This window comes from Tenrec ecaudatus, chromosome X, assembly GCF_050624435.1.
Source record: "Tenrec ecaudatus isolate mTenEca1 chromosome X, mTenEca1.hap1, whole genome shotgun sequence".
NCBI lineage: Eukaryota > Metazoa > Chordata > Mammalia > Afrosoricida > Tenrecidae > Tenrec > Tenrec ecaudatus.
The window spans coordinates 13,343,484-13,370,411 of NC_134548.1; the positions used below are offsets into that span (position 1 = coordinate 13,343,484).

The 26,928-nt window shown below is 46.0% G+C and overlaps 1 protein-coding gene across 1 annotated transcript in view; it reads left to right on the forward strand.

The window, feature by feature from the left end:
* The window catches only part of REPS2 (RALBP1 associated Eps domain containing 2), a 210,535-nt gene that overhangs the window by 131,999 nt on the left and 51,608 nt on the right, over positions 1-26,928 (forward strand). Inside the window, exons 9-14 of the mRNA XM_075539155.1 lie at positions 457-551; positions 1,048-1,050; positions 5,624-5,690; positions 7,543-7,596; positions 12,917-12,962; positions 15,809-15,945. Coding sequence (XP_075395270.1) covers positions 457-551; positions 1,048-1,050; positions 5,624-5,690; positions 7,543-7,596; positions 12,917-12,962; positions 15,809-15,945 — 402 coding nt within the window. The remainder of the gene's footprint in view (positions 1-456; positions 552-1,047; positions 1,051-5,623; positions 5,691-7,542; positions 7,597-12,916; positions 12,963-15,808; positions 15,946-26,928) is intronic.

Below are 26,928 nucleotides of genomic sequence, written 5' to 3' on the forward strand. Positions count from 1 at the left end.
AGAGCTGAACAACGCATTTCCTAGTTTATGTTTACAGGCTTGAAACTTATCACCAGAGTCACTGCCTTTAAAAAATTATGCTGGTAGCATCGTTAACAGATGTTGTGATACAAACAATGTGGAAAATGGTGATGAGGCTACAACATGACATTCTGAGAATAGGGATGGAGCCCCTTGCCAGACAGCTGGGCTCCATTCCCTGCTGTTTCCCAAATGATCTTGAGTCTGCCACTCAAGGACACTGTTCCTCCGTTTCTTCTTGTGTAAAATGGGGACAGTTGAAGTATCGGGTTGTATCTGTAAAGAACTTAAAATACTACCTCAGAACGATGCCTGTTACAAGTCGCGTATAAGAGTGCACTACTTTTTCATCGTTTTATTTAACAAGAGCAGGCATTTTAATAGGAACCAATGACCCGTGGTTTTAGTATAAATTTTTATCTATTTTTCCCTTAGCTTTTCCTAAGTCCAAGCGGGAGTGTGCATTATTTGATTCTTACTCCGAGTCAATGTCAGCAAGCCAACAGTCCCGGGACGGCAATTGGAGCGAGGTAAAAGATCTTCATGTGTTACGAAGTAGGAATGTGTGCAGTATGAATGCCATTGACCTAGGTTCGTTACAGATTCTGGGAAAATCCACTTTTGTAACAGTTTCTTCTATAGTAGGTGATTCCTAGAGTTTCTGTCTTTCTTGATTGAAATACCAGTTTTATTTCTAATAATGCATAGTTTTGTATTCTCCCCCTAAACCTTGACTTGCTGAAATAAACAAAGTGGTTTTCTTGACTGTCTATAGGTTGAATGTAGATATAAGCAAACCAACCCAGAAGATGCTAGCCAAACGATTTACTTGAGCCAAGTTTCATTTGCCTAGTGAATGTTTTAAAGTTGAGTTTTTAGTAGCTAGGTATTTACAAGGTATAAGGAACAAGAATAGCTTTGAGGTTTGGGAGCCCCACATCACATTCTAGGCTGTCATTTCTCAGAGTATTTAGCTTTGGGAGCAAATGAAGAGACTGGTTTGCATGATTCCCAAAAGAAGTTTAGAAAGTCACCATAATGTTGGGCCATTAATGGATGGACATTGCAAAGTGCTACATAATTCTCAGCTGTGGATGATCACTTCTCGGCCTTTTAGCTGGGATTGAATTCTTAACTGTGGATCAGTAAATAGGAGGCATGGTTATGGTCCTGGCGATCATCATCATCATCATTGATATCAGTACCACGTCCAGTCTGGTGACAACTTAGGATACCTGAGGTCCTCTTCAAGAGAAATGCCTGGAAACATTTAACAAGTGAAGTTTTAGCTACAGACTCTATTAGAGTTCTCTGACCCTAATTCAAACCTTTCCTAGGTGATGGAAGCTGACTTTTTGACCTGGGCTTTCACACCTCTTAGGGTTTCCTGTGCTCCTTGGAGGGGGAACTAGCCTGCTTCTGCCGTGAGCTAGCTGATGCACCTCCCGCGTCTCTGAAACCGTGCCTTTGAATTGCTCCCTCCGCATTACCTTCCTCTATAGATTGTTCTTTGTGGGCGAAGGATGGACAGAAATGGGATTTCAGGAGGGGCCACATTTGAAGAATGTTTCTTTGTAAAATTCGTTCTTTGTAGACTGCATGTGCAGGAGGACGGATACAGGAGTTAGCCATTCTCCGTGGTCCCCTGTGCACTTGGATGCTTCCAGCCATTTCCGGAGAGGTCTCTCTATCGACCAACAGTGCTTGCCTCTGCAGCTGTTCTCCACGGTGACCTGCTTTTTGGCAGTAGTTCCCTCCACATTTGGTAACTTATGAGGTGGGGAAGTGATTTCCTGCAAAGTGGCATCAGTACTTGTTCTTTCTAGAGAAGAAGTTTGTTCCAGTTCACCATGACAGGTGGTGGTTGTTAGGTGCTGTCGAGTTGGTTCCAGCTCACAACAACGCCATGTACAACCGAACAAAACACTTGTTGACCCCTGCCCCAGCCTTACACTTGTTCTTTTTGTGCCCATTGTTGCAGCCACTGTGTCAGCTTGTCATGGCAAGGGTCTTCCTCTTTGGGACAGCCCCTGCATTTTACTAACCATGCTGTCCTTTCCAGGGATTGATGTCTCCTGATAACATGTCCAGAGCCCATGAGACACACAGTCTCGCCATCCTAGGCTTTAAAGAACATTCGGGCTGTACTTCTTTGAAGACAGATGTGTTTGTTCTTTTGACAGTCCATGGTACTTTCAATAGTCTACACCAGCACCGTCATTCAAATGAATCAATTCTTCATACCGGAAGAGGAGTTCAAAAAGAGCTGGGGTATCAGTCTTAATAGAAAACAAATCAGAATTTTGCACAAAATCTGTTAGAAGAGATCAAGATAGAGACAGCGAGAAAAGGGTCAGTCAAGTAAAATTAACACTCATACTTATATGTGCACTCAATGCCGGTGTACCTAAATATGTAAAGGACAGACTAACAATTGAATAGAGAAATAGACTAAAATAATAGATGGAGATTCAATATACCACTTCAACTACTGGATGCAACATCTGGGGCAAAAAGGGATCAACAAGGAAATAGAAGACTTCATTGACCACACACACCTGAGGGGGTACTCACGCCCACAAAAAATCCCTGGATTTATTTCAAAGCTATGTTTTTTTTTTTTCAAAGCTATCTCTAAATTTTTTTTCAAAGCTATGTCTAAATTTTCTTTCAAAGCTGTGTCTAAATTTTTCCTACAAAACAACCTTATCACCTTCAAAGTACTCTCCGTGACACTTCATACATTTGTTAAATCTTTGATTCCATTTTTGGAGACATTTTTCAAGCATTTCTATGGATGGCTAACAGCACCTCCCTCTTGTTTTGTTTTCACCTCTTCTACTTTGTCAAATTGCATTCCTTTCATGTCCCTCTTTATTCCTGGAAACAAAACGAAGTCACATGGAGTGAGGTCAGGTGAGTAAGGTGTGTGGGGCAAGAGAGGCCTGCTGCTTTTTGCCAAAAACTGGCACACTGAGGTGGCTGTGTGAGCAGCCGCATTGTCATGGTGGCAAAAATCAGGCCATTTTTTTACGGCACACTATTGCACAATCTTTTCAGGACCTCGAAATAGAAAGCTTGATTAATAGTCTGACCTGGTAGAAAAAACTTCGTCCATTTGGGAAGTTGACAGACATCCAGAACGAGGTGTGTCATCAATCGACATTTCACATTTTTGAAATGAGACAACCACGCATACACTTGTTTTGCCCATAGTGCTGTCCTCGCAAGCTGTGTTCAACATCATAACAGTTTCTGCAGCTTTTTTCCCAAGCAGGCAACAATTCATAGCTGCATGCTGTTCTTTTAAATTGGCCATCACAAAAATGAGGTTTGCGTGAAACTGATTTTTATGAAAAAAAATTCACTGTCCAGAGAGAACCTTCCCAGGTGATACGACTGGGTGCACTAACTCAGAAAATGCGTAGTACGAAGCTCTGCCCAGGGGAACTTTCCCCCATTTTTTGGTATCCCTTGTGTGTCTGTGTGTCTGTGTGTCTGTCTGTCTATCTATCTATCTATCTATCTATCTATCTATCTATCTATCTATCTATCTATCTATCTAATCTATCTAATCTATCTATCGAATGAGACCTGACTGGGGGAACTGACCCCTGGGAAGTGCCTTGTTGCTATCAGTGTCCCCACCTGTAATACATTGTCTATGGATGTAGCTCCCACGAAGGATGCCTGCTACCTATCACAGTAGCTTCAGCCAGTAGTCATCATCTCCAATTGGATGAGGGGAACAAACAGACCTGAGCTGACTTCTCAGGAGACTCATCCTGTTGATTTCAGACACCTGAACTAGGGGCAGTACAAGGGGCCAGGTAGAGTATTGACTATTAGAGCAGAGTTCACTGCACACGCCATCCATGGTAATTCACAGCAGGCTTGTTGCTGACGGTATCCAGGTAGGGAAGGAATTGGCACGTTTCAAATGGACCTTCTGCCTTGTGATTTTAGAGCAGATGTTTGTGTCCTGTTTCTTCTTCCTCTTTTTTTTTTTTTTGTACAGCCAGAACTTGTAGCAGTTAGGGAAGAAGAGTACTTTTTTGGCCTGTGTTGTTGGGAGAAGGGGCAGGGACAGTGAGAAAAGCGATTTTCTTTCCATGTGTGACTCATTGTTGATTACTGATTTTTGCCAGTCTGCAGTTCCCCAATGCTCCTCTTTGCTGTCCCGTTCAGTCTTTCAGAGCTGACCACAATTTCATTGTATTTGTGGGGGAGGGTTAGGATGATGGCGGTTTTATGCTACCATCTTCCCAGAATCCCAAAATCCTTTTATCCTGTTCTATTTATTTAGATCTCCCTTAGTTTCAGTAATCTATGGATTTCTTTTTTATACCTTTTCTACTCTTGCCTAATGTTTTCCATGAAAACATCTGGTTTATAATCCAGGTGGGAGAAGAAAATGTAAACAACCCATTGTTAGATACTTTCTCTGTTCTGCCCAAACTCTGTTCCATTGGTGATAATAGATGTTTTTTTCTTCTTTATCATACTTTTACTTTGAGACATGATGGAAAAAATAATAGATACCTATGGAAAATTAAGACACGATCAGAGTTGATAGTGAAGACAATCTAACCAGAAACCTTTTTCTGTCAGTTAACATAGAAGCTAAAATTAGTGATAATAGACTTTGATGGGAAATTGAATATAGAGGCTTCATTATAATGCCAAGAAGTACTGCTTGACTAAGAATTGTTCAATCATAGATTACCACCAAATCTTTCTGTGGATACATTCTTTGGAACAGTTTAAAAATACAGAAATATTACTCATCTTGCTGGGGTAGTTTGGATTCAGAGAGATGGGCCATTTGCTTTGGTATATCAGGCAGCATGCAGGTTACTCCCTTTAAGTGTTTAAAATTTATTTGATTTGTTGAATAAATTTAAAATATAACAAGCATATCCTATATTGATCCTCTCCTTCTATCCTTGTTACGTATCTATTCAGTCACCCTCAGTTCTCCTATATCTTCTAGTTTACATATATTAAAAATCAGTAGGGTTACGTTTTCTTTAATTTCATTGTAGTTCTTAGAGTATATCTTAGTTAATATTTTAGAAGAAATAAATTGATAGTAGATTTCAAATGGAATTTAAAAATAATTGATCTCATTGTTGTTTTGTCTTCTTAATATAAGTCAGAACATTTCCTATAAATGAGTTAGAAAAATTTGATTTGCTCTTAAAAATTATTGCATTTCCATAACAAGTGTATTTGATCAGAGCTTGACACCCTTTGCATAGCAGATCCTGGCAAATTCCTAGATTGCGGGGCCATTTGTAGAAAAAGTACATAAAATACTGGTTTGCTTTTGGCTGAACAAACAAGTGCTAGGCAGATCTCTGGCTAGATTCCAAGTTAGATTCTGATGTAATGTGCAGTCTATAAATCTGCCTCCATCTGAATTGTAAATTTCCCTTTCTATGCATGTAAAGTTTAAAAAAAAAAATTAAGGTCTACCTCAGTAGGGTTTACTGAAACTTTGGGGCAAAAATATTGCTTTTAGAACATGTTCATTATACATGCACACTACTTAATTTCCCTTCCCATCCATATAATTAATTCACTTTTTTCTCCCAATAAGGCATCTGCTAAAGACATGGCTGACTTCCCGGTCCCTGCCCAAGATGTGACTCTCGATGATAAACAAGGTAGGAGAAGAATGAATTTTCTTCCTTTAAGGACTGTCTATCTAGGTAGCTTTGCGTGTGTGAACCTGTGGACCCTTGACTAGTTGTTCTTCAATCATAATTGATAAGGTGGTAAAGAGAGTGTGCGTGTCCAAAGCCTCCGACTCATTGACCCTCGACTCACTGCTGACCCTTCGGCCACTGTGACACCTTGCTTTGGGATCTGCTTGCTTTGGAATCTCCTCCTTTGTCACTAGCTTAATTCACGAGGAAGTTATTTGATGACCAAGGTTTCCGTCCCTGGGCTTTATCTGACTCTCAGTGGTGTTGTGGGAGTCGGAGTGCTAGGGAGGCCAGCAGGACAATGCAGGGCGGTTCCGCGTCGTTACCATCAGAAACAGGGATGCCATGGCCTGATAGTCTAGGGCAGCAGGAAGGGGACTCCACTCCCACAGGACTTCTGTTTACTGTTTTATTGTCTACCAGGCCCTGCTTCCCACACGGCTGCATTCAGTCCTCAAAAAAAAAATGAATGGTATGTTGTATCACCTAAAATTGAAAGACAAGCAAATGGAAGTTCAGGCAGAATGAATCATTTGCTTCCTTGGGAAAGAATCCAAACTCTCTCAATTTCAAGCCAGCCTTCCTTCGTGTAGTTGATATTGCCCGCGGATGAGAGCCTTGTCTTAAGGGATGACATGTCGGTGAAGCTATTTCAGGATTCATTGTTGAGACCTGTCCATTGCTTCAGCTTTGCATTAGAAAACATACCGACAATGATCAGGCTTTTCACTGAGCAAGAATTACTCTGCTCTCTTATTCAAATATTGCTCAGGAGAAGGGCAGCAATTTGACTGCTAGCTGCAAACAGGATGCTTCATTCCCCCTTTTAATTGGTGGACATTAGGCTGCCCGTTAGAATAACTCCTACAACATAAACAATCCTGAAGTCTGGGCCTCAACCTCAGAGAGCTGATATAATTGGTCTGAGTGTTAGAAAGTAAAAAAACAAACAAAACAACTAAGTGTCGCTTTACCTCAGAGGGATCCCATGTGCAGCAGAGAAGAACTGGGTTCCATAGGGTTCTCCGAAGTAGGTCATCGGCCTTCTTTTTTCCAGAGAGACCAGTAGGTAGATTCCAACCTTTCAGTGGGCAGTGCAGCGTGTTAAATCTTTGCACTACCTGGGATTCCCATTAGGAATTAAAATGTGGAAATTCCAGATATTTCATAGTAATACTCTTCCTAGTCACTAGAGGTGCTCTGGACTTAAAAAAAGGCCCTCACTGCCACGGAGTTAATTCTGACTGCAAGTGACGCCTCTGTTTTGAGAGAATTCCCTGTCCTAACACTGTGGCCAAGAGGCTTCCTACCTTATTGTGGAGACCGCCCTGAAAGGCTACCAGCCCCATCCATCCAGCCCCTAATGCAGGTCCTTGGCTTCTGTCTCTGGGAAGCAGCCTATTTCAGGGTTAAAACACGACCCCAAACCCAAACCCGGTGCCTGGCAAGTTGTCACCAACTCAGAGCAACCTTGACAAGAAAGCCTTTTCTTTCTCCCATGGACCAGCGGGGGGCTTCGAACTGCTGGCTTTGCGATGAGCAGACCAAACCTTAACTCACGATATATCTCACTGGAAAGCTGAACATAAAGCTTTGTTCTTTGTAGGACAGGAGGTCTTCTGTTGTTGTTGTTTTGGTGACTGTCCTCCCATGGATGGCAATGGTTTGTACAGCAACGTCTAGTGGTTTGTAAGACTTTTTTCGGTAAAGGATTCTTTGTCTTAATTGTAATGTGTCTGAGAAATAAAACTTGATAGTTTTTTTCCTCCTTTCCCCCCTTTCTCTCCACAATGAAACAATACATTATTAGCTTCAAACACTACTACGGATGAAGCCTCACCAAAGGATGTGTCTGAGGATCGAGGTAGGAGCAGACCTTAATGTGGATAGATTTTTCTCGGTGGTTCTTTTTGATTTGAAAAGCACCGATTCCAGTGAGTGGGAGGCCGTTTCATCGCTGAGAGTGAGTTTTGGGATCTCCCTCAATCGCTCTCGGAATGTTCTCTTACAAGGAAACACTGGGCCTTTTTACACGTCTTTTCTGGGATGAGAAGCGAAGAATTCTGGTTCCACTGAAAAAGTGCCAGGCAAAGTTCGGCTCCCGGCAGCTGGAGCTGAGAGGGTTTCCGAGAGCTCCTGGGGCTTCTGTGTGGAGTAAGGCGCTGATGGAGTACCAGCTGGAGCTCCATAGCAGAGAATTGCCATTTCCAAAGCGAGAATCTCAAGTCGCTTAATTATACCTAAATATCCCGATGCTGCAGTAAATTGCTTCGCAGCTAACTGCAGTTTGAACCCATAGGCCGTCCTGCAGGGGGAGGATGTGGCCCATAAAGGTTTCCACACAGGTTTGTTGCATAGAGCCTGGTCCACCCTCTGCTCGGAGTCACAGTTGTCCTGAAGGCCATGGGTTTGGTTTTGATGACCACCAGGATGTAAGGGCCTTCCATGACACAGGTGATGGATAAGCTTTCCCAAGGAAAGCCGTTCCGGTCTCTGGTTCAGAAGCCAACAGGCAAGGGAAGATGTGATGATTCTGCACGTTGGCCACGAGGCTGCTTGACTCTTTTGCTGTTCTCTCCCTCATGGATTCAGTCAGGAGGGTGTTGAGATGAACCGGTCATCTTTGCAAGCTTCCTGTTTAAAGTTGGAACAGGATTGACTGCCACGCTGGGGCTTCCATTGTGGTCAAAGATGCTCCAGACACCAAGTTCGCTCCAGACTTAGATGGAGGGGGGGGGAGGCAGAGGGGAGAAGGGCCTTTGAGGGAAGAGGAGAGAGAACTGAGCATGAGTAGGAATCTGACTGAGAAGACACGATGAATGCCAGAGAATCTAAATTTGGGAAGCTCCCCAGGTGATTCTGCTCCCTACCCAACTTGGGGAAAGGCTATGTCTAAAAGGGAGTGTCTGGCCAGCGCCATTGGTTAGGCACTCAACTACTAGCCACAAGGTTTGAACCCACCCAGAAGCCCCTCAGAAGAGAGGCCTGGTGCAGTGCTTCCGCCCGGTACAATAGTTCTGTTTGGTGTATGTACGTCAGGTTGCCATGAGTCTGAACGAAGACGATGCTAATAAGTAGTCAATGAAGGCTGTGGACCAATAGAGAGTCCAGAGGTGCTGAGGCTTCCCAAGCCAGATTCTGACATTGGCTAGTCATTCATCCTGGAGTGGGGGGTTGGTAGGCAGGGGCATGCTCTATTTGTGTAGGTTAAGCCAAGCCCCAAGTGGCCTCTTTCCACCTGCTGCTTCTGGAGCCAGATTAGCTGCATCTGGGTTTTTGTGAACTTTGGATGGTGGTATCAGCAAAAGCTATGTCAATGTTTGGAGTTGAAACTGTGCAACTGGGGCTTCTCTGATAGCCTTTTAGGCTCATAACTTGATCATCTCCTCCCTGCCCCACCCCACCCCCACCCTCCACCGGAGATTTCAGCATGAGCAGCAAGTTGACTTTGGGGCACAAGTTTGAGATTTCATTTGTCACTTCCTCTCATTGAGTAGGACATGGTCCCATCAAACACACCTACGTGGGATCGAGTGCTTGCAGCACCCCTGAATTGGTTTTCCACACTAAGCTTGAGCGCAGGCTGTGTGTTTTCTTAAGCAAACCTTCTCACTGCTGCCCCCTTCTGGAGGCCAGGGATTTCCCAGGCTATGTTCATTCCCCCCCCCCCCCCCCCCAGCGTCTTTCAGCTAAATGAGAAGTCAGGCTCCATCCGTGGTTTCTGCTCGAATTCGCAACACAATGTGCCCTTGCCATTTTCGGCTGAGGTGCACACTTCCCCAGTGGAGGCCGCTGAATTGTAGGGCTTCAGAAGACTGATGGAAGCCTTCATCTAGAACAGGCATCTCCAGCCTCTTCTCCTTTGAAACCGGTGGAGCTTTCCCCCCAAGACCCACCTGGGAGATCTGTCTGCAGGTGGGGGAGGAAGCAGGCCCCTGCTGGACTCCTCCTGCAGTGGCAGTGGTGATGCTAAAGCCAGTACGTGGCAGATCAGAGAGGTGAGGGTATTTCTCGTGAGCACCATTTTCATGCGCCTGTACCCTTTTTTTGTTAGCTGCTCAAAATGTGTGTAGGAAGGGGCTTTAAAAGGTCTGTGGGGAGATGGACTTAAAGAGGACAGAATTTCCCCACATACTTGTTGAAGCCTCCACTTAATCCGTAGAGACGAATAGGGCTCTTGAAAGCGTAACGTTCCAACCTAATTCAGCAGAACAGAATTAGTCTTTCTCTTGGCGTCGTTGGTTCAGCTGTAGTCTCCAGACTGCTGTGACGATTCCAGCCCCAGGGACAGCCATGACCCAGTGGTTCTATTGGCTTTGAGCACTTCTTTCCTTCTGTGACCTGCTCCCATCGAACCCCTGTGCTGTTCTAGAAAGAACTGAACATAGAAACCAAATTCCGAAGCCTGAACAATTCGGAATCTTTAGTTTTGCATTCTGGAATGATAACCTTTTAGAACTCTGCAATCCGTTTTCAAAGTGCCTTGCTACCCCTCTGCGTGAAGCAGGCAGGAGTGTGGCTTCACGCAGAGGGGTAGCAAGGCACTTTGAACAGGGAGGTTCCAGGACGGCCCGGGAGCTCCTGTGAAGAACTCAGGCCTGGGACTCCCGCCTAACCTGTGAGCTGCTCTCCACGATTGAACGCCGCCCTTTGCCCCGTCTGTCTGTCCAGTTATCTCTTACAAACAGGGCTCACCCCTCACTCCACACCCATTCCTAGCCCAGAGAATGAAACAGATAATGGCAGTTGACAAGGGAATTGATGGTCACCGTAGTTTGGTTTGGGAAACAGTATTTTAAGGCAGCCACAGACTGCGAGAGTTGGAGTCTGAGGAAGAAGAGGAGCTGGCGACCAGTGGTGGGGGGCCTGCCAACAGGGCTCCCCCGTCCTTGGTGAGTCCATCCCCACTGTTCCCCTGCCACCCCCTCCCCAGGCATGCCCTGTGGCTGGGAGGACCTGCTCCCCTTGGGCCACAGTTTTTGTTGTCTGGCGTTTTGTATGAGGGAGGCTTTTTCTCTATCCCCATCCAAGATTGTGTGCGTCCACAACCGAGCTAGAGAGTCCGTGGACACACGGGGGCTTTCCAGGCTGGCTCTCGTGGTTCTGGCAGCATTGCAGAGGTGTAGAGCCCCTTGTTCTCCCGACAACAAGCCAAAGTGCTTAGGCCAGGCAAAGGCCTCTCTCTCTAAGAGCAGCTGAGCACGTCCAAGGGAATGTAAACTGGGGGTGTACTGTGTGCTCTGTTAGTGTCTCTGAGAGTCCTACCCAAGGATTTTCATGCTGCTCATAACTTTAGGGGATGTTCAACTGGGGAGCAGTGAGGCAGAGAGTGTAGGGTACTTCTGAGTGACATTGCCTTTGGGAAGACTTGGTGCACTCAGACACAGATGGGCATCACTTAATGCCCATGATCTGTGAAATGGGACATTATGCGGTTTGGATGTGGCTCGGGTGCCACATTAAAACAGAGAGGAGCTCACTTCTGGTTGTCCTTGTAGCCACCACTGCTGCTGGAACTGCGGGAGCGGGTCAGAGGAATGCCCAGCATGCAGGGGTGGGGAAGAGAGAGGGGATGTGAGCTGGTTCACTGAGCCCAGAAGCAGCCTGGGCCTGCTGCAGTCCCAGAGCCACCTTCTCTGCTTCACTTGCTGGTGTCCCACCCACGGTCCAGAGCTACAAGAGTCTCGGGTCAAGGTCTTTAAAAACCATTCGGGGGAAATCATAATAGAAGTGCTTTCCAGAGGATGTACACTGGTGCAGATAGGAGCTGGAAGCACAGGGAATCCAGGGCGGACGATCCCTTCAGGACCAGGGGTGTGAGGGGCGATACTGGGAGCGTAGAGGGAGAGGGGGTTGGAAAGAGGGAACCGATTACAAGGATCTACATGTGACCTCCTCCCTGCGGGGACGGACAACAGAAAAGGGGGTGAAGGGAGACGTCGGACAGGGCAAGATATGACAAAATAATAACTTATAAATTATCAAGGGCTCATGAGGGAGGGGAGTGCGGGGAGGGAGGGGAAAAATATAAAAAGAGGACCTGATGCAGAGGGCTTAAGTGGAGAGCATATGCTTTGAAGATGATGAGGGCAAAGAATGTAGGGATGTGCTTTACACAATTGATGTATGTATGGATTGTGATAAGAGTTGTATGAGCCCTAATAAAATGTTTTTTTTTAAAGTACAAATACTACAAATAAAAGACTGGAGAAAATAATAGAAGTGCTTTCTCTTAAACAAAAAAAGTGGGGGGGGGGCAAAGGCATGTATGTGCTTATATGTTGCCTGAACAGATATTAAGCAACACATTAATTCTACCTTTTCTATGAATTTAATGACATTTCATTTTGGATGAATTTTCAAAGTTTTCAAAACCCTTACCATAGCTCGTGTTTTCTAAAGTTGGCTCCCATAAGAATTGGAGCCATAAAAAACAAACAAGGTTTCAGCTCGCCTAAAATGCTGCTCAAGATTCTGGACAATTTCTGATGGGAGACTGAGGCTGCACAGCTGTCGATCATGAGAAATCTTCTGAGTGAAACTTGATGAGGAAAAGTCTTAGTCTTGACAGAATACGAGAATGATTTCACTCTGTTCTCTAGTATGATTTGGTCCTAGAGACCTGGAGCCCAGCACGGTTTTCTTCTTGGGAAAGCTTCGGGGCTCATTTCAACAGTCCTGTGGGCTTTACTTTCTTGCGGCCTTGCTGCTGTTGCAGTTTATTTTAAGAACTGAGGATCCCAAGAGGGTTTTTCCTAGTCTTCAGGAGAGGTTTATTCAGAATCAATTACTAGGCTACCAGGATCAACTGAGATACCTGAAAGTACAAAGCCATCGTTACACATCGATACATACTTCTTGGAAAGATTGTCTTCTTTCCAATTCCAGAATTCCAGTCTGGAATTTCATTATTCATTAACTTAAATGCGAGGAATGGCTTCTTAATGTTCTGACGAAAGGGAAAAATATGTTAGTTTTCCTCTCCTTTTAATGGTGCCATTAGTTGTAGAAATAAATAAAAGTAAGAAATTATGAGCCTGTGGACGGTGTCCAAGCTCCCCACATGGCCACCTGTGCCCGGTGTGTACCTGTGGGTGTGCACTGCACTGGCCCGGGCCCTGCAGAAAATCCTGCTGAACTGCAGAATGGAAATCTAAGCAAACAACAAATAATCTTTGTTTCAGTGGCTCCTAAGGATTCCAACAGTCTCAAAGCAAGACCAAGATCCAGGTAGTGTTTGTTTAATTTCTGCTTTAATACCCTTTGTGCACCACTCCTGCCTCAGTATGCAAACCTAACCTGTGTTTTGAGTTGAGTTGGATATATATATGTATGTATGTATATAATGAAATCAAAATAAATTTATATAAATGCATTAGAATATGACTACAAATTGCTATAAAATATATTTGAAGGGGATTTTAAAAGTTCCTGGAAAATTCCATTATCTTTTAATTTCATTAATCCGTGCACATTTTAAAGTGCCTTTACATACATATATATTTTTTACGGGTTTGTATCCTGGTCTGACTTGGAGATTATGACACCCAACTGGGTCTCGTATGATGGGAATCAAATTATTTTATCTTCCTTTTAAAAATAATAAAGCCTTCTTGGGGAAGAAGGGAAGTCATCATCCCACACAACGACATCCATCATTTTGCTATACAAGGATAAGTCACGCAGTATTGCTATAAAAGCACAGAAACCTTGATTAAAGCTGTTGCTTCTCAGCATATTGCCCCTCTGAGTTGATACACTTTTGAAGGTGGTGGCTGTGTCTCTAATGCTTCCCTGAAAGAATTGTGTGCTCTTTGATGTACATCATGGCGGAACGGCCATTCGGGAATTCTCAAGGGACTCAAATTGGGTTCCTTTTCCATATATTGGATTTTTGAGTTTGAAGAGCAAAAAAAAAAAAAGGCCGAAGGAGCAAGATCAGAGGTGGTAGGTGGGATAGAGTGCCATTTGCCCCCAGAATTCTCCTTGCTGCCCTCAGAGATTGAGCACAAAGCCATGGTTGTGATGGAAAACAATTCTTCCATGCAGTTTTTTTCTGGCATGTTTCTCAACAATACAGTTTTCCCTTTTCATTCAACTTCGTAGTAATAAACCCCCATGTTCGGCTTGTGTCCTTTGAGAAAATCGATTAAGGAGTCCATAAAATATAGTCGCTTTTACCTTCTCAGTGGACATCTTTGTTGACCTCTTTGCCTTGAATTGAACTGGCCTAGTGGATTCCCTCGGAAGCCACTGTGTTGATTGGACCTCTTTTTGTGTAATGCACTCTAGATGACCAGGAGACCAGTGCCTTCCTGAGAGAACTTGTTTACAGTCACCGCTGATCAAAGAGACATGCTTACACTTATCTTATTTGGAATAAAACATTGCATGCATGAACTGGAGCACCTCGTAGCAATACTTTTTGACTTACTCTTGTATTTTAATTGGTCATGGATACCATCTTGCTTATTTTCCATATGAAAATAGAAACAGATTGTATGTGGCCATGGGCTAAGTGGTTGTGGGGTGCTATGGGGTCTACCTGAAACTCGTGAGAGCTGGAACTGGATGGGGCGGCTTTGGTCTTCCTGGTCTCACAAGTTTTCGGTCTTTGGCAGGGCACAGTCTTACTAACCTTCTCTCTTAGCGGCAGACATTTCAGTGCTCCTTTGCGGACAGGTTTCTGCCCGACTCAGGTTCTGAGTTTCACAGAGTATGTGTCTTTATCGATTTTTCAAAAATTATTATTATTACAAGGTATCAGAAAGTCTATACCTGGCATAGAAAGTTCTTTGAATTTCTAGTTAGGACCACCAATTTCCTTTTAAACCGTGAGTTCCCATCGAACACCTTTGCTTTCATATTAGCCATTGTATGTGAAAGTGCTGGAACCATCTTCCCTACTAGCCCGCTGCATGCCTTTTGCCTTGCCTGCTTTGCCGCCTGTTCTTGAGGCCACCAGAGAGGATGCCACATGGCAGTAGGGTGGCTTTCCTTTCCTTTGCCAGACAAAGAAAACCCTGGAATTCCCTAAATGAAACCTTGAGGCGAACTCATCCAGGAAATGAAACACTCGCCATGGCAGAAGCAGCTTGGCCGAGAAGGCGAGGAGCGTAACTGTCTGTGTCGAGTGCCACTGAAACCACTGAGTAGGAAGACCAGCTCTAAGGAAGGGTCGCTGCGAGGCTGACCAGCACAGATGTAGCCACGTGGCTCTCCCAAGTCCTCTTCTTGATCATCAGCATTAGGAGCCTTTCTTAAAGCTGGTTGCCAAGCAATAGGTCAAGGGACTGAGGTCGAATGAATTTAGGGAGGTAGCAGGTCTCTATGTGATGCTCCAGCCACTGTTGCCAAAGGAGTGCTTCCCTGACTCACAAGGCAAGAACAGAATGTTTTGGAAAAGGAATTTAGAGACCGAGCACTTGGTGCTTGAAGTGTATGCCTGCAACTTTACTAGCTGATGACCTTTGGTCAGTCATTCAGTCCGTGGCTCTTTAAATGTCATCAGTGGAGTCCCAGTCTCCAAGCTTGCTTCCTTAGGTACCGCCTTCAACAGGGCTTTCCCTTTGCAAATTTCCGAAAGAACCCCCATTTCTCAGGGCATGAAAACCTGCACCCCTAAACCTGATGGATGCATGTGTCCACCCCCACCATTCCATTTGTGGCATATTTCCTTGCACATGTATTTTTTAGGAATCATACTGGGGGCTCTGACAGCTCTTGTAATCATTACGTTCAGTGTTATCTTCCCGGCGCCGGTCATCCCATGTGCATGTCACCCAGAGAACGAGCCTGCACTCAATACCCTGCGGCCCTTCGCTTCAAACATGGGAGGCTGTAAGCTGAGGGCTTGACATCGTTTCCTTCTGAGAACATTTAGGTCTAAGGAGAGCAAGAAGCTTGAAGACGATCCCAACTGTGGGCGCTTCTTGTCACCTGGGGGCATCTGCCTGGGGAACTTGGTCACCCCTTTGCGGTCAGGCTGACCTGCAGGGTATTTTCCCTTTCAAGATCCAACTGCCGAGAGTAAAGCTGTGCCATGTCCGTCCTGACCTCCCCTTATTTCGCTGCAGATCTTACTCTAGCACCTCCATAGAAGAGGCCATGAAAAGGGGCGAGGACCCTCCCACCCCACCACCGCGGCCACAGAAAACCCATTCCAGAGCCTCCTCCTTGGATCTGAATAAAGTCTTCCAGCCCACTGTGCCAGGTGAATTCACACCCCGCCCCAGTCCTTGCCCTCCAGGTCGGAGCCAGTGGGTGGGTGTGGATCCCAGAGGCCTTTGGGGGTACAGAGGAAGGGCACTGAGGGCGTGCTGTTGGTCCGGGTTCTCCAGGGTCGGGGAGGCAGGTCGAAGCAGAGGCATAGCCCGTGTATCTGGAGCCTGAAGCACACTTGCTTTGGACCCAGAATTGGTAAATTCTGTAGCAAGAAGTGGAAAACGGAGGCCACCCCAGACAGCCTTGAGTGAGGGGTTCGGGTCTTGTTCTCAGCTCCACGGTAACGTGTAAACAAAGTTGTTGTCTATCATAGCGGCTACCACAATGAGCTCAATCATAGGAACAATTGTGATGAATGCGCACGACTGGGCAGCGTTTGGTTCTGTGGTGTGTGCTCCTATGGATCAGAACCGACTGGATGGAACCTAACAGCAATAACACCATTTCCCCTGACCCTTGTGTAGTTCTTTGAAAGGCCTTGGTGATCAGCAGCTTAACTCGAACCTTCTCTGACATGTATTCCTATGGTGAAGATCCTGTGTCCCATAGGATTTAATGCTAAGGGAGCTTGTTCTAAGAAAGTCTGCCCGATGGTTAGGCAGTTGGTGGAGGGATCAAGGGCAACGGTCCCTTCAAGTTGGAAGAGTTCTGAGGCTTCTGGCTTGGGGTGTTGTGACGCTAACTGCCGTCTAGCTGGCCTGCAAGTCCAGGAGCTCAGCAGCACCTGTCTCATGCCTCCTTAGCATTCAAGCATCCTAGCCCTGCCTTAGGGAAAATGATGGAGTTCGGCCCCCTCCCAAATGTTATTTGGGGAGCAGCAGGGGCCTTTCCACTGACGAATGCAGACATGCCACGCGTATTTCCTGGAACTCTCTGTCTGTATCTGTGTGCATGTTCGATCCAGCCAGCCTCACATGCTAGTGATTTGTGATGCTGATCTTTCCTCCTAAAGTGAGACCAGACTTTCCATGGCCGACACATTAGCATGACCTCGCTGTCCTGGCAGAGCGCAGCAGGTTTTATTTGTTCTAATAAAGCCCTCTCCTCACAGTAAAGTTAGAGATGGGGTTTTTAAGACACTCGACTCTAGGACTCCCTATGAAATCTGAGTCTCAGCCGTGAGTTCATCAGGCAAAAATTTGCCTTGAATCCACAACCCACCCTCCCAACCTCGCCCCATCCTGTGATCTGGATTCTTGCTTAACTTCACAGTCACTGGCGTTTGGGGTAGGGGGCAGCCCCGATGCTGATGCTATTAAAAAAAACCACCCCACAAGGCAGGTGGATAATAACCGAGATGAGTTTTCTATGGATCCGCAAAGATGCAAACAGTCTGGGCAGCAATCTCTGCCCACGAGGGATGCTGGCCTGTTGTGCACATCTCTCGAGTGGGTAACCAGCCAGGAGATGCCAACCAGGTTGGGGATCGGACATCCTAGGGGTTTTACGCCAAGTACAGTGGAAAAGATAAAACTGGAGGCAGAGCCCAGCTCAGCTGCTTCTTAATTAACACTGGGTTTTAGGCAATACATCTACTCTGCAAAAGAGAGCTGCCACCCCCTGCCTCATGTGGTTTCAGGGAAGATAATAGACACAATCTGAATCCCCGCTCTCTCTCCTTTGTCACCACACCACCAGGATCGCACACAATTCATGATTTTGAATTTGTAGGTTTGCTGTTGGTTGAGAGGCCTTGTCGAAAACGCTACCCAATCCAGTTATCCCACCAGCAACATTGTCTGAGGATGTTGTATGACATGCCAACACTGGTTAGTGCTCATCTTTTCGGTCCTTGCCGATCTAGGAGGGGATTCCCAGTGAAGCTAACCAACTTTTCTCATCACTTTTTAAAAATTTAATTGACAGCTCAGAAAGCTTGTCCAGCTTCCGTGGCTGCATCCCTCTGCCTTACCCTGTGCCCACAGAGACCTCTTGCCTGCATATTGTTCTCGGAGGCTCTGCGCCTCTGATCGCCAACCCCTGGGCTTGGAGGTGGGCACGGCGCTGCTAAGTTACTGCTGCACTGGGACATTGTCCCTCCAGCCCCTGCCCCCACCCCCCTTTCTCCTCTGTATGGTACAGGACAGACTCTCTGGCCTGCTCTGCCTGGTTTTAACAACAGGCTAAGAAGGGAAGTTATAAAAAGGGAAGAAAATGTGAGGTGACACAAGCTACGTAGACTTCAGCTACAGAAGCAGGAGATAGAAATGCAACTAATGTTAAAACAAGAAAAGATTCATCGGCTTGTGAAAAGCAGACTAGGAGACAAAGTTAGCGCGACTGAGGGGCCTCCTGAAGTGGTGTGGTTGGATTGAAAAGGGACCAAGATGCCAGGATGAAAGATAGCTAACCATAACACAAAGATTGAGTGGTCATTCAGTAGGAGGGACGGTGTTTGTACAATGGAAGCAGGAGGAGACAGCTAAAAGACTTTGGACCCTGGACAGGAGAGACCACAGGCTCTCTCTGGTGGGTGACACAACACATGAGGGAAAAAATAACAAAGGGGGGTTTAGGTTGTACCTCCATGAAAGGGTGCAAGGTCAACTTTGGAAATGATGAGACAATTGGCTTACACGTTGACATCTGTGAAGAGAGTGAGGAGGAGGCCCGGTAGCACAGTGGGCTATGTATGCATTAGGCTGCTAACCACACGGTCAGCCGTTTGAAACCTCTAGCTGCTCTACGGAGAAAGATGAGGCTTTCTACTCTGGTAGCAAATTACAGTATGCGAAACTCAGCGGCAATTAGACCCTATCCTTACAGGGTTGTGAAGGAGCCAGAAGTGACTTGATAGTAGTGAGCGTGGTTTTTGGTTTTGGGGGAGACAACGCCAGGCGGTACACGTGGTTAATGCACTCTTCTGCTAACCGAAAGGGTGGAAGTTCAAGTCCTCCCAGAGGCACCTGAGAAGAAAATCTGGTGATCAATTCCCAAACTGGTTGGTGTCCGAGGAACTTGATGGTATCGGGTCTGGTCACACTTCCTGCTCGGGATTGGCATCAAACCAAGAAGGGAGTGGGGGTGGAGGTGTGGGCAGGGGTAGTGAGAGTTTGTGGATCACAGGAAGAAGCTGCTCTGAAATGGTAACTGTGGGTCATTGCACCTCTTCACAGTCCCCAATAGCTGTGTTTGAGTAGCAAGAAAGTCTGTGAGGCACGAGGCCTGTGTACACAGCCCCTGGTTTGCTCAGTGACGGTTCCGTGGTTCAATTTTATGGCGCTGTACGGATAGTCATGAAATACCTTTTCTTATTGAAACTCCTGTAAAAAAATCACACCGTGAAGCCAATCCTTTGTAGACTCAGACCTCTTTTTGCATCTCAGCAGTTGTTTTCATGAGGTTTGTTTATTGGAAGAAAGGGGTTTCTTCTGTGTGCTTTCCTGTTTCCTCTCTCGCTTCGGACCTGAGCCCTCCTCAGGCAGACCTGAGCTCTCTCTGGTGACTGTCAGAGCCTCACTGCCTCTGCTTCGCAGTTCTGTGCCAGTCACTTAGCCTGGCAGAGGGGCAGAGAGTCCGTGGACGACACGGAGCTGTTCCTTCAAGCCATCAGACCCAGAATGTTCTTCACTGCCACTGGAATCCAAGTGCGAACCCTCATCCCGTGGGTAGGCCTCACTGCCAGCGAGGCTTATTTGCCTCCCAAAATGAAGAATGGATGTTGGGGGGCAGCTTTTCCCACCCCACTCCATTTGGCCCAAATCATTGTGATTCACAATATGCTCAAGGTGGTCAGGGCTGAAACCAAAGCACAGCCATGGGGCACGTCTGCCTGTGAGATGTGAGAGGGGCATTTCCTTGCTCTGCTTTGGGAAAAACAATCATGAAGAACTCTTCAAAGGCCAGTCTGTGGCTAAGAGGTGGTCATCTTATGAAGTTGTTGAGACAACAAGGTAGCTTTGTGTGTGTATGAGTCAGAAAGCTGTCTGATAGAGATGGCGTGGAACAGGTCTGTGTTTGTCAAGAAGTGTACAGAGGTTTTCAGAAAGGACGTTTGCAGGGGGGCGGGTGGTAGCAGTGGCCGCCTATAAAGAAGAGGAGAGAGGGTGCCTGGGAACAGGAGAGAGAGAGAGAGAGACTGGCTTTCTCCTGAATAGCCATTTATCACTTTAATTTTATGTCACATCCATTTACCTGTTGCATCAAATAATTCCAAACCTGCCATGACCAGATGGTGCGTGAAAGTGCTAGAGAGGCCCCTCCTGGCTGAGGTTACCTGTCTCTCACGTGCCTGCCATTTGGTATCCACAGTCTCCTTAGAACCATCTGTCACCAAATGGATAGAATGCAACTGAAGGGACAGCATTCCAGAGTATTCTTTAAGGACCCGAACGTTCCCACAGAATCATCATTACCTCCTCAACTCCCCCTCAACCTGGAGGAATATTTTGGGGGAAACTATCTGGGCTGCTAACTGCCAGGTCAGCAGTTCAAAACCACCAATTGCTTTGCAGAAGAAAGAGGAGGTTTTCCATTCCGGTACAGAGTTACAGCCTCCCCAAGTCCCAGGGGGCAGTTCTACCTTGTAGGGTCAGGATGAGTCAGAACCAATTCAATGGCAGTGAGTTTGAATTGGGTTTGGTTCCAGGTCTCTACTGGGAGATGCTCAGTTGATCAAAGTGTCATGAACTAGTTAAGACAAGTGTTTATTGAGCAGTGAATGGATAAGAGTCTATTTGGGGGGTTCGAAAGTGAATATGTAACTGAGAAATACCGAACCCCCTTGGGAGAAGGTATTCTCAAGACATTCGATGTTAAGCTGATTGCTGTCCTGTGTCCTGTACTTTCCGTACAGTAGTAAATGCATCTGAATGGGAGGGGATTTTTGGCAAGAAAACTTCCTAGTGCTGTGGAAGTCTTCTTATTGCAACACATTAGGAAATCTCTGGTGCGTAATTCCGGTTTTGTGAGGTTTGATGGATCAGTATATTTAGGTTGTATCAGCCTGATACCTGTTCAGAGTCCATGAGACAAAGTCTACCATTCTTGCTTTTAAGGAATATTTGGCTGTACCTTTTCCAAGATGGATCAGTTTGTCTTTTTCGCAGTCTATGTGTTTTCAGTATTTTTTCCCGGCACCACAATGCAAATGCATCTATTCTCCTTCAGTCTTCCTTATTCACGGCCCAACTGTCACATGCATACGAGGCGACTGAAAATGCCATGGCTGGGGTCAGGTGCATCTTAGTCGTCAAAGTCACACCCCTGCGTTTCAACACTTTGCAGGGCTCTTTTATGTTTAGTATTTTATTTGCCATTGTAAGATGGTGATCCACTTAATTTTGTCTCTTCTGTATTTATTGAATGGGACTATAATTTATGTAACCAGGTTCCTATTGTTGGACATGTAGCTTGTGTGACTTATCCGGAAGGCTGTGGGCGGAAGGAAACCATAGAGCAATATAATTATTGGTACATCAGTAACATTTTATGTGCATCTGAGGTTGTCAAATTACATGAAAACTGAAATAGACTTCAGTTATGGAGAGCAGGAAAAGCACCTTCTTCGGCCAGCCAGCGTTTACTGTGTGCTTGACAATATATGAAAACCCCCCAGAGAAATGGGGATAATGCCACATCAGGCAAGGTTAACAGTGAAGTTATATGCGGCAGTGCAAAAGGTGTTGGGTCTGGGTGGTCTCTAGACTGGACTAACAGCAGCTGTCTTGGGGATGGATGGACACAGAGCTATTGAACTAAACTCTGAAGCATGGCTATGATTTTTAGTGTCAAAATCTGCTGATTCTCCTTGGCACCTGCCTTGGTTGAGTGCTTAGGATTTATCATTGTCTGGGCAACTATGGTCATCTCAAATCTGGTTTACTCGGTTCATTCTTCCTAAGTCAGGGTTCATTTCTTCAAGCACAACTGTGATGTCACCTTCCTACTCAAAAGCTCCTGGGACCTACTGTGCAAACATCACATTCCTCCTTTGTCTTGACACCGGAACCTGAAGTCCTTAAAATACCTTGGTGTTCCCGAGGAGAGGGGGCTGGAGAAATGTATTTCAGGAAGAAAATGGAGACCCCAAATCTCAAGGCAGTTGGCTGGGTAAAAAGAGAGGAGATTGAAAGAGGAGGCGTGTATAGACAGGGGTCTTTGAAAGGCTCAGGATGACAGTCTCATGGCTGCATGGGGGTGGGGTGCATCCCGATTACAAAAGGTTGGGGACAGGGCGAGAAACTCTGATATGGAGTTGTCCTTACAAATTCATTTAGAAATGTTTATATTTCAGACAGTTGCTCTGAATGTATTTTCTATTTTAAAAATTCATGTTGGGAAAGAGATGATTCCATTGGACTCGTTTCTTTTTCTAGATTGTCGTAGTTGTTAATTTTGCTGTATCTCCTTCACATACACACACACACACACACACACACACACACAGGCTGATTAAAAGAGATTAAGAAGTCGATGGCTAGTGCAAATGGTGGATGTGTTCTGCTGCTAATTGACGGGTTGGAGGTTTGGGTTCCCCCAGAAGTGCCTTGGAAAAACAGCCAGTTGATCTTCTGAAAGATCAGCTACGGAACTTTCTGGAACAGAATGGTGCTCTGACACACATGAGGTTGCCATGTGTCAGAATCTACCCAATGACACCTGCAATAGCAAAATTAGGAAAAATGCACACCCGCAGATAGAATATTAGACTTGACACTAGAGCCCTGTCTCTCATGCAGATTATGTCTTATGCACTTTTGTCTCTTCATTTTGCCCATGTCTCCATCTGGGACCTACTGAACCTTTGTCATATAGAGGCATAAACACTGGTAAAAAAATTCTAGAATCATGGAGTGTCAATGCTGAAAGCTAGCAAATATTTTCTCCAGTGCTCTGTTATTACATATGGAGAGACTGAGGTACAGAGGTTGTCCCTGTTTCATTGTCCATTGAAGAGGAAACTCTTTGTTATGGCAGCTGTGGCCTCAGAGGAAGCCATCGGCATTCCTGTAGTGGGGGGCGGGGATCGTCCAGCTCACTCTTTTTCTCCAAATTTTCACCATTTTTCACCAATTCAAATGCAGCAGCCACTCGGCAGGAGAAAGAGGAGGTTGTCTGCTCCCATAAGGATTTACAGCCAGGGGATCCTTTACTTTGTACAATGTCTTTGAGGCTTTCTACGCCCATGACACGTTAACAGCCTCCAAACCCCACGAGGCCAAGTCTCCCCTGCCCTAAAGGGTGCCTGTGAGTCAGAATTGCCTCGATGGCAGGGAGGTTTTTGTGTGTGTGACACAGTGTGTATCAGTAACTGTCATTCCCTTTCACCCCTCAGTAGTGGGTAGTTCAGTGTACAACATAGACCATATTTAGTTACCCATGGACGGACAGTCGGGGTATGTCCACTCTGACTACTAGGAATCATCCTGTGGCAAATGTTTCCATGCCAGTGTGGGCTAGACGGGTGTTTTCATTTGTCTTGGCTGAATATCTAGGAGTACAATGATGGGTCACAGGGTGAGCTTGATAAGAAACTGCCCAACTGTTGCCCACAGTGGCTTCCCATCCTAGGAGGGTTGCCATGTCTTCACAGCCGCCCTAGCAGGCATCACTGTCCTTGATTACAGCTGTCCTAGCGGGGCGAAGGAGGAGCCCTGGCGGCGTAGTGGGGTATGCATTGGGCGGAACCCACTCTCTGCTCCGTGGGAGGAAGATGAGGCTCTCAGCTCCGGGAACGCACGGGGGCAGCACTCCTCGGTGCTCTAGGGTTGCCGTGAATTGGAATTGACGAAATGGCAGGGGGCCGGTGGTGGCGTGGTGTAAAGTGGCATCTCTTGTTGGGTTTCATAGGTATTTTTCTGAGAACTGCCATTGAGAATTTATGTTGGAATGGTCGCCTTGGCAGACATTTTTCTCTATGCACGCACAGCTGTGTACAACATGCATGCCATCCCGCTGTATCCCTCGGTGACCAAGGAAGATGGGGCCAAAGTCACACATGCGTTCGTGATTAGAAAGGAGGGACCAAAGCACAATTTCTATGAGAAAGAAATTGCCGTTTTTAACGCACTTGCCAAGAAGATAAATGTCCTTCCAGATGAAATGGTTGAAGCGTTGCCGAGGGCGAATTCTCTCTGAGACCGAGACCTAACCGAGACCTCTGACTGGCCACCTCGTTTCCTCTCCTCACCCCACCTCACCCCCAACTTTGGCATTTGAATGCTTTTATTTTCTTCTTAAAGTTTTCCTGGTTATGCGTGGATGAGAATCCTTTTCTGCAGCTGACGTTCCTCCAAGTTTTCACTCCCCCAGCTTCCCCTGGCCACCTCTGCTGTGATAGGCCCACCCTGTCACTTGGAACGTGTTTCCATTTAGTCATTGATTTAGGGCTTTGTAAAAAAAAACAACCTGAAGTGCTTGAGTAAATATTCAGTATTAGCTGAATACTACTTTGCCTGGAAATGCCTCCGCATGATAGATAAGGGAGGAAAACCCGAGAGAGGTGAGGGCTTTTGCGGAAGATCCCAGGAAGCTGCGGGCCGATAGCTCAGTGTCAGAGGTGCCCCTCTCTCAAGGAGCTTTAGAAACACTAGGGACTTATACTACAGATTCTGGATTCAGAATGCAGTGGCCAAAGTCCAAGCTCCTGGCCATGGAGTCCGCTCCGGCTTATATAGCAATTCTATAGGACCGAGTGGAACTGCCTCTGTGGAGTTCCGAGACGGCAACTCTTTACCGGAGCAGAACGCCTCATCTTGCCTCAGTAGAGCGGCTGGTGGTTTCGAACCGCTTATCTTGTGGTCCGCAGCCCACCGAGTAACCCACGTGGACCTTTTCTTCTGACTTTCAGGAACTAGAGTGTTGATTCCGGTTGGCTGAGGGTCATTTTCAAAGAATCTTTTTGGGTTGACAAAGCTTTATTGCTGTCTGGGCTCCTGCTGTGTGGCTTGCAAGGCTTCCGGTAGAAGCCTGCCATTGCCTCACTAGTTTGGTGTCTTTTAATGCGTGCAGAAAAGGGCTGGCTATCTCTCCTCCCTCTCCTTACCTCTCTTCTCCTCCCTCCCATCTCACCCCCTTTTTCCTGCCAGGGAAAAAGCCCTGCCACTACTAGCAGGCACAGTCTTAGCGTTTGCCAGGTTACACTGGATGATGTAGCTGAAGTGCCCCCCCCCAACCCCCAGTTTCACTGTGTATCAAGGTCTTTCTTTTCTCCCTCCCTTCCCCCTTTCCTTCCCTGGTGCTTGATTAGTGCACCGTGGAGAGCATAGTTGAGTAGCAATTGTAAACGGGGAAGGGACTAAAACTAGGAGATTCTCACCTACATTAAATTCTGATCCTTCAGTTACCATGGGAGGAGGGAGGACGAGGCAGTGTGATGTGCTTTGAGAGACAATCAAATGAGGCGAATGAGGCGAGATTAAGATCTCCTGCCATAAAAGAAAATGAATACAAAATAGTCACCCCCGGAAGGGGGTCCCCCTCTCTGCCAGTGGCAACAAAGCAGGAAAGGCATGTGAACTACCACCATTTTAATCACATTTTATGGTTTAAATAGATCACAAACCTACATGAATAGAAATCATTAATCCTGCGACTCATAACTGAAGAGAGAGGTAAACCATTTAACTCGTGATGTGGCCGAAATGCTGTTTCTTTTTGCTTTGGGGCTCAGATTGATTTATTTATTTTTGCTGAGTGGCCTCCGAAGGAAAGTGCTAGGCTTCTGAGCGCTCTCACCTCGGCCAGTTTCCCTCCACAGAGGTCTGTGTTGTGAGTAGGTAAATCTGCAGTCCTGGTAGCCGCCATGAAGCAAGTGAGTGAGGGCTCTTAGTGGTCTCGCCACCCCACCCCCTTGACTAAAGGCCAGGGGAAATAGCTCTGGAAAGAGAAGGGAGAAGCTAGTCAGGGACTAATCACAGCTGCTGATGTCTGGTGGAGGGGAAGCCCAGGGCCGCTACTGAGCCAAGGGGACAGATCGAAGGCTGAGGTATCCCTCAAAGGGCATGTCAATTATTGATGGCATGTCGACACCTTATTGATGTGCTGGACTCGAGGTACAATAGGAGGAGGGACTACTAAGTTCTCTGCCATCCTCACGGTCAACATCATCCTCACCATGAACCTTAATTCCTAGGAAAAGACACTCTACTGTAGTGGTTTTACTGTGGGTGGTTTGGGTGCAGCATCTACTTCACGAGTTTTAGAAAACACAGTTTTCTCTCCTTGATGGCTTTTTCTTTCTTTTAAGTTTCAAAATGGTAAGTGATCTTTTAATTTTTCTTTTATTTTACATCTATCATCTTCCCTCCCCAGCTAGTGCCTTTCCCTTCTCCAACCCTCCCACTATAGCTATTTAATAATTTTGTTTATATTCATATTTACATTACTGTGGTTAGGTAGATGTTAAGCCATGATAGGAAATTGATGGCTTTTAATATTTATGATGTTTTTTCCCTTTGGCTTGCAAGGAAAATGCACCTTGTTTTTAATATTACTTGCCACAGATTTAACTGTAGGTTCCCCCAATTATCCAGAATTCCTATTAGGAAATTCTGAGGTGTTAGATTTTTCCTTTAGGGTCGTATCCCCCTCCTCCCCGCCAATATCTCCAGGAATTTCTGAAATGCTTCACACTGAGCTGATTGCTTTCTATACCTGGTGCACATCGTGTGTGGAACCTGTCCCCACACTGCCACTGCAACAGTTCCTTCCTCGTTCTCCAGGCTGGATCTCCTTGTGTCTGTATCTCATGTGTTCCTTAGTGTTGTTGACACTCTTATTTTGTGTAGAACTTTCTGGAGTAGCTTCCTTAGAAAAGGCCCATGCAGCTCATTTTGAGTCTTACAATGTTGAAACATTTCTTTAATTACACTCTCACACAAGTGTCCAGTTTGGGAATTTAATCGTCCGGGCTATGCTTTTTCTCTCCCCTTTGGAATTTTGATGAAATTCTATAATTCTAATTTCCGATGGTGCATCCTCAAAACACCAAACTCACTGACATTGAGTCAATGCCAACTCATAGCAACCC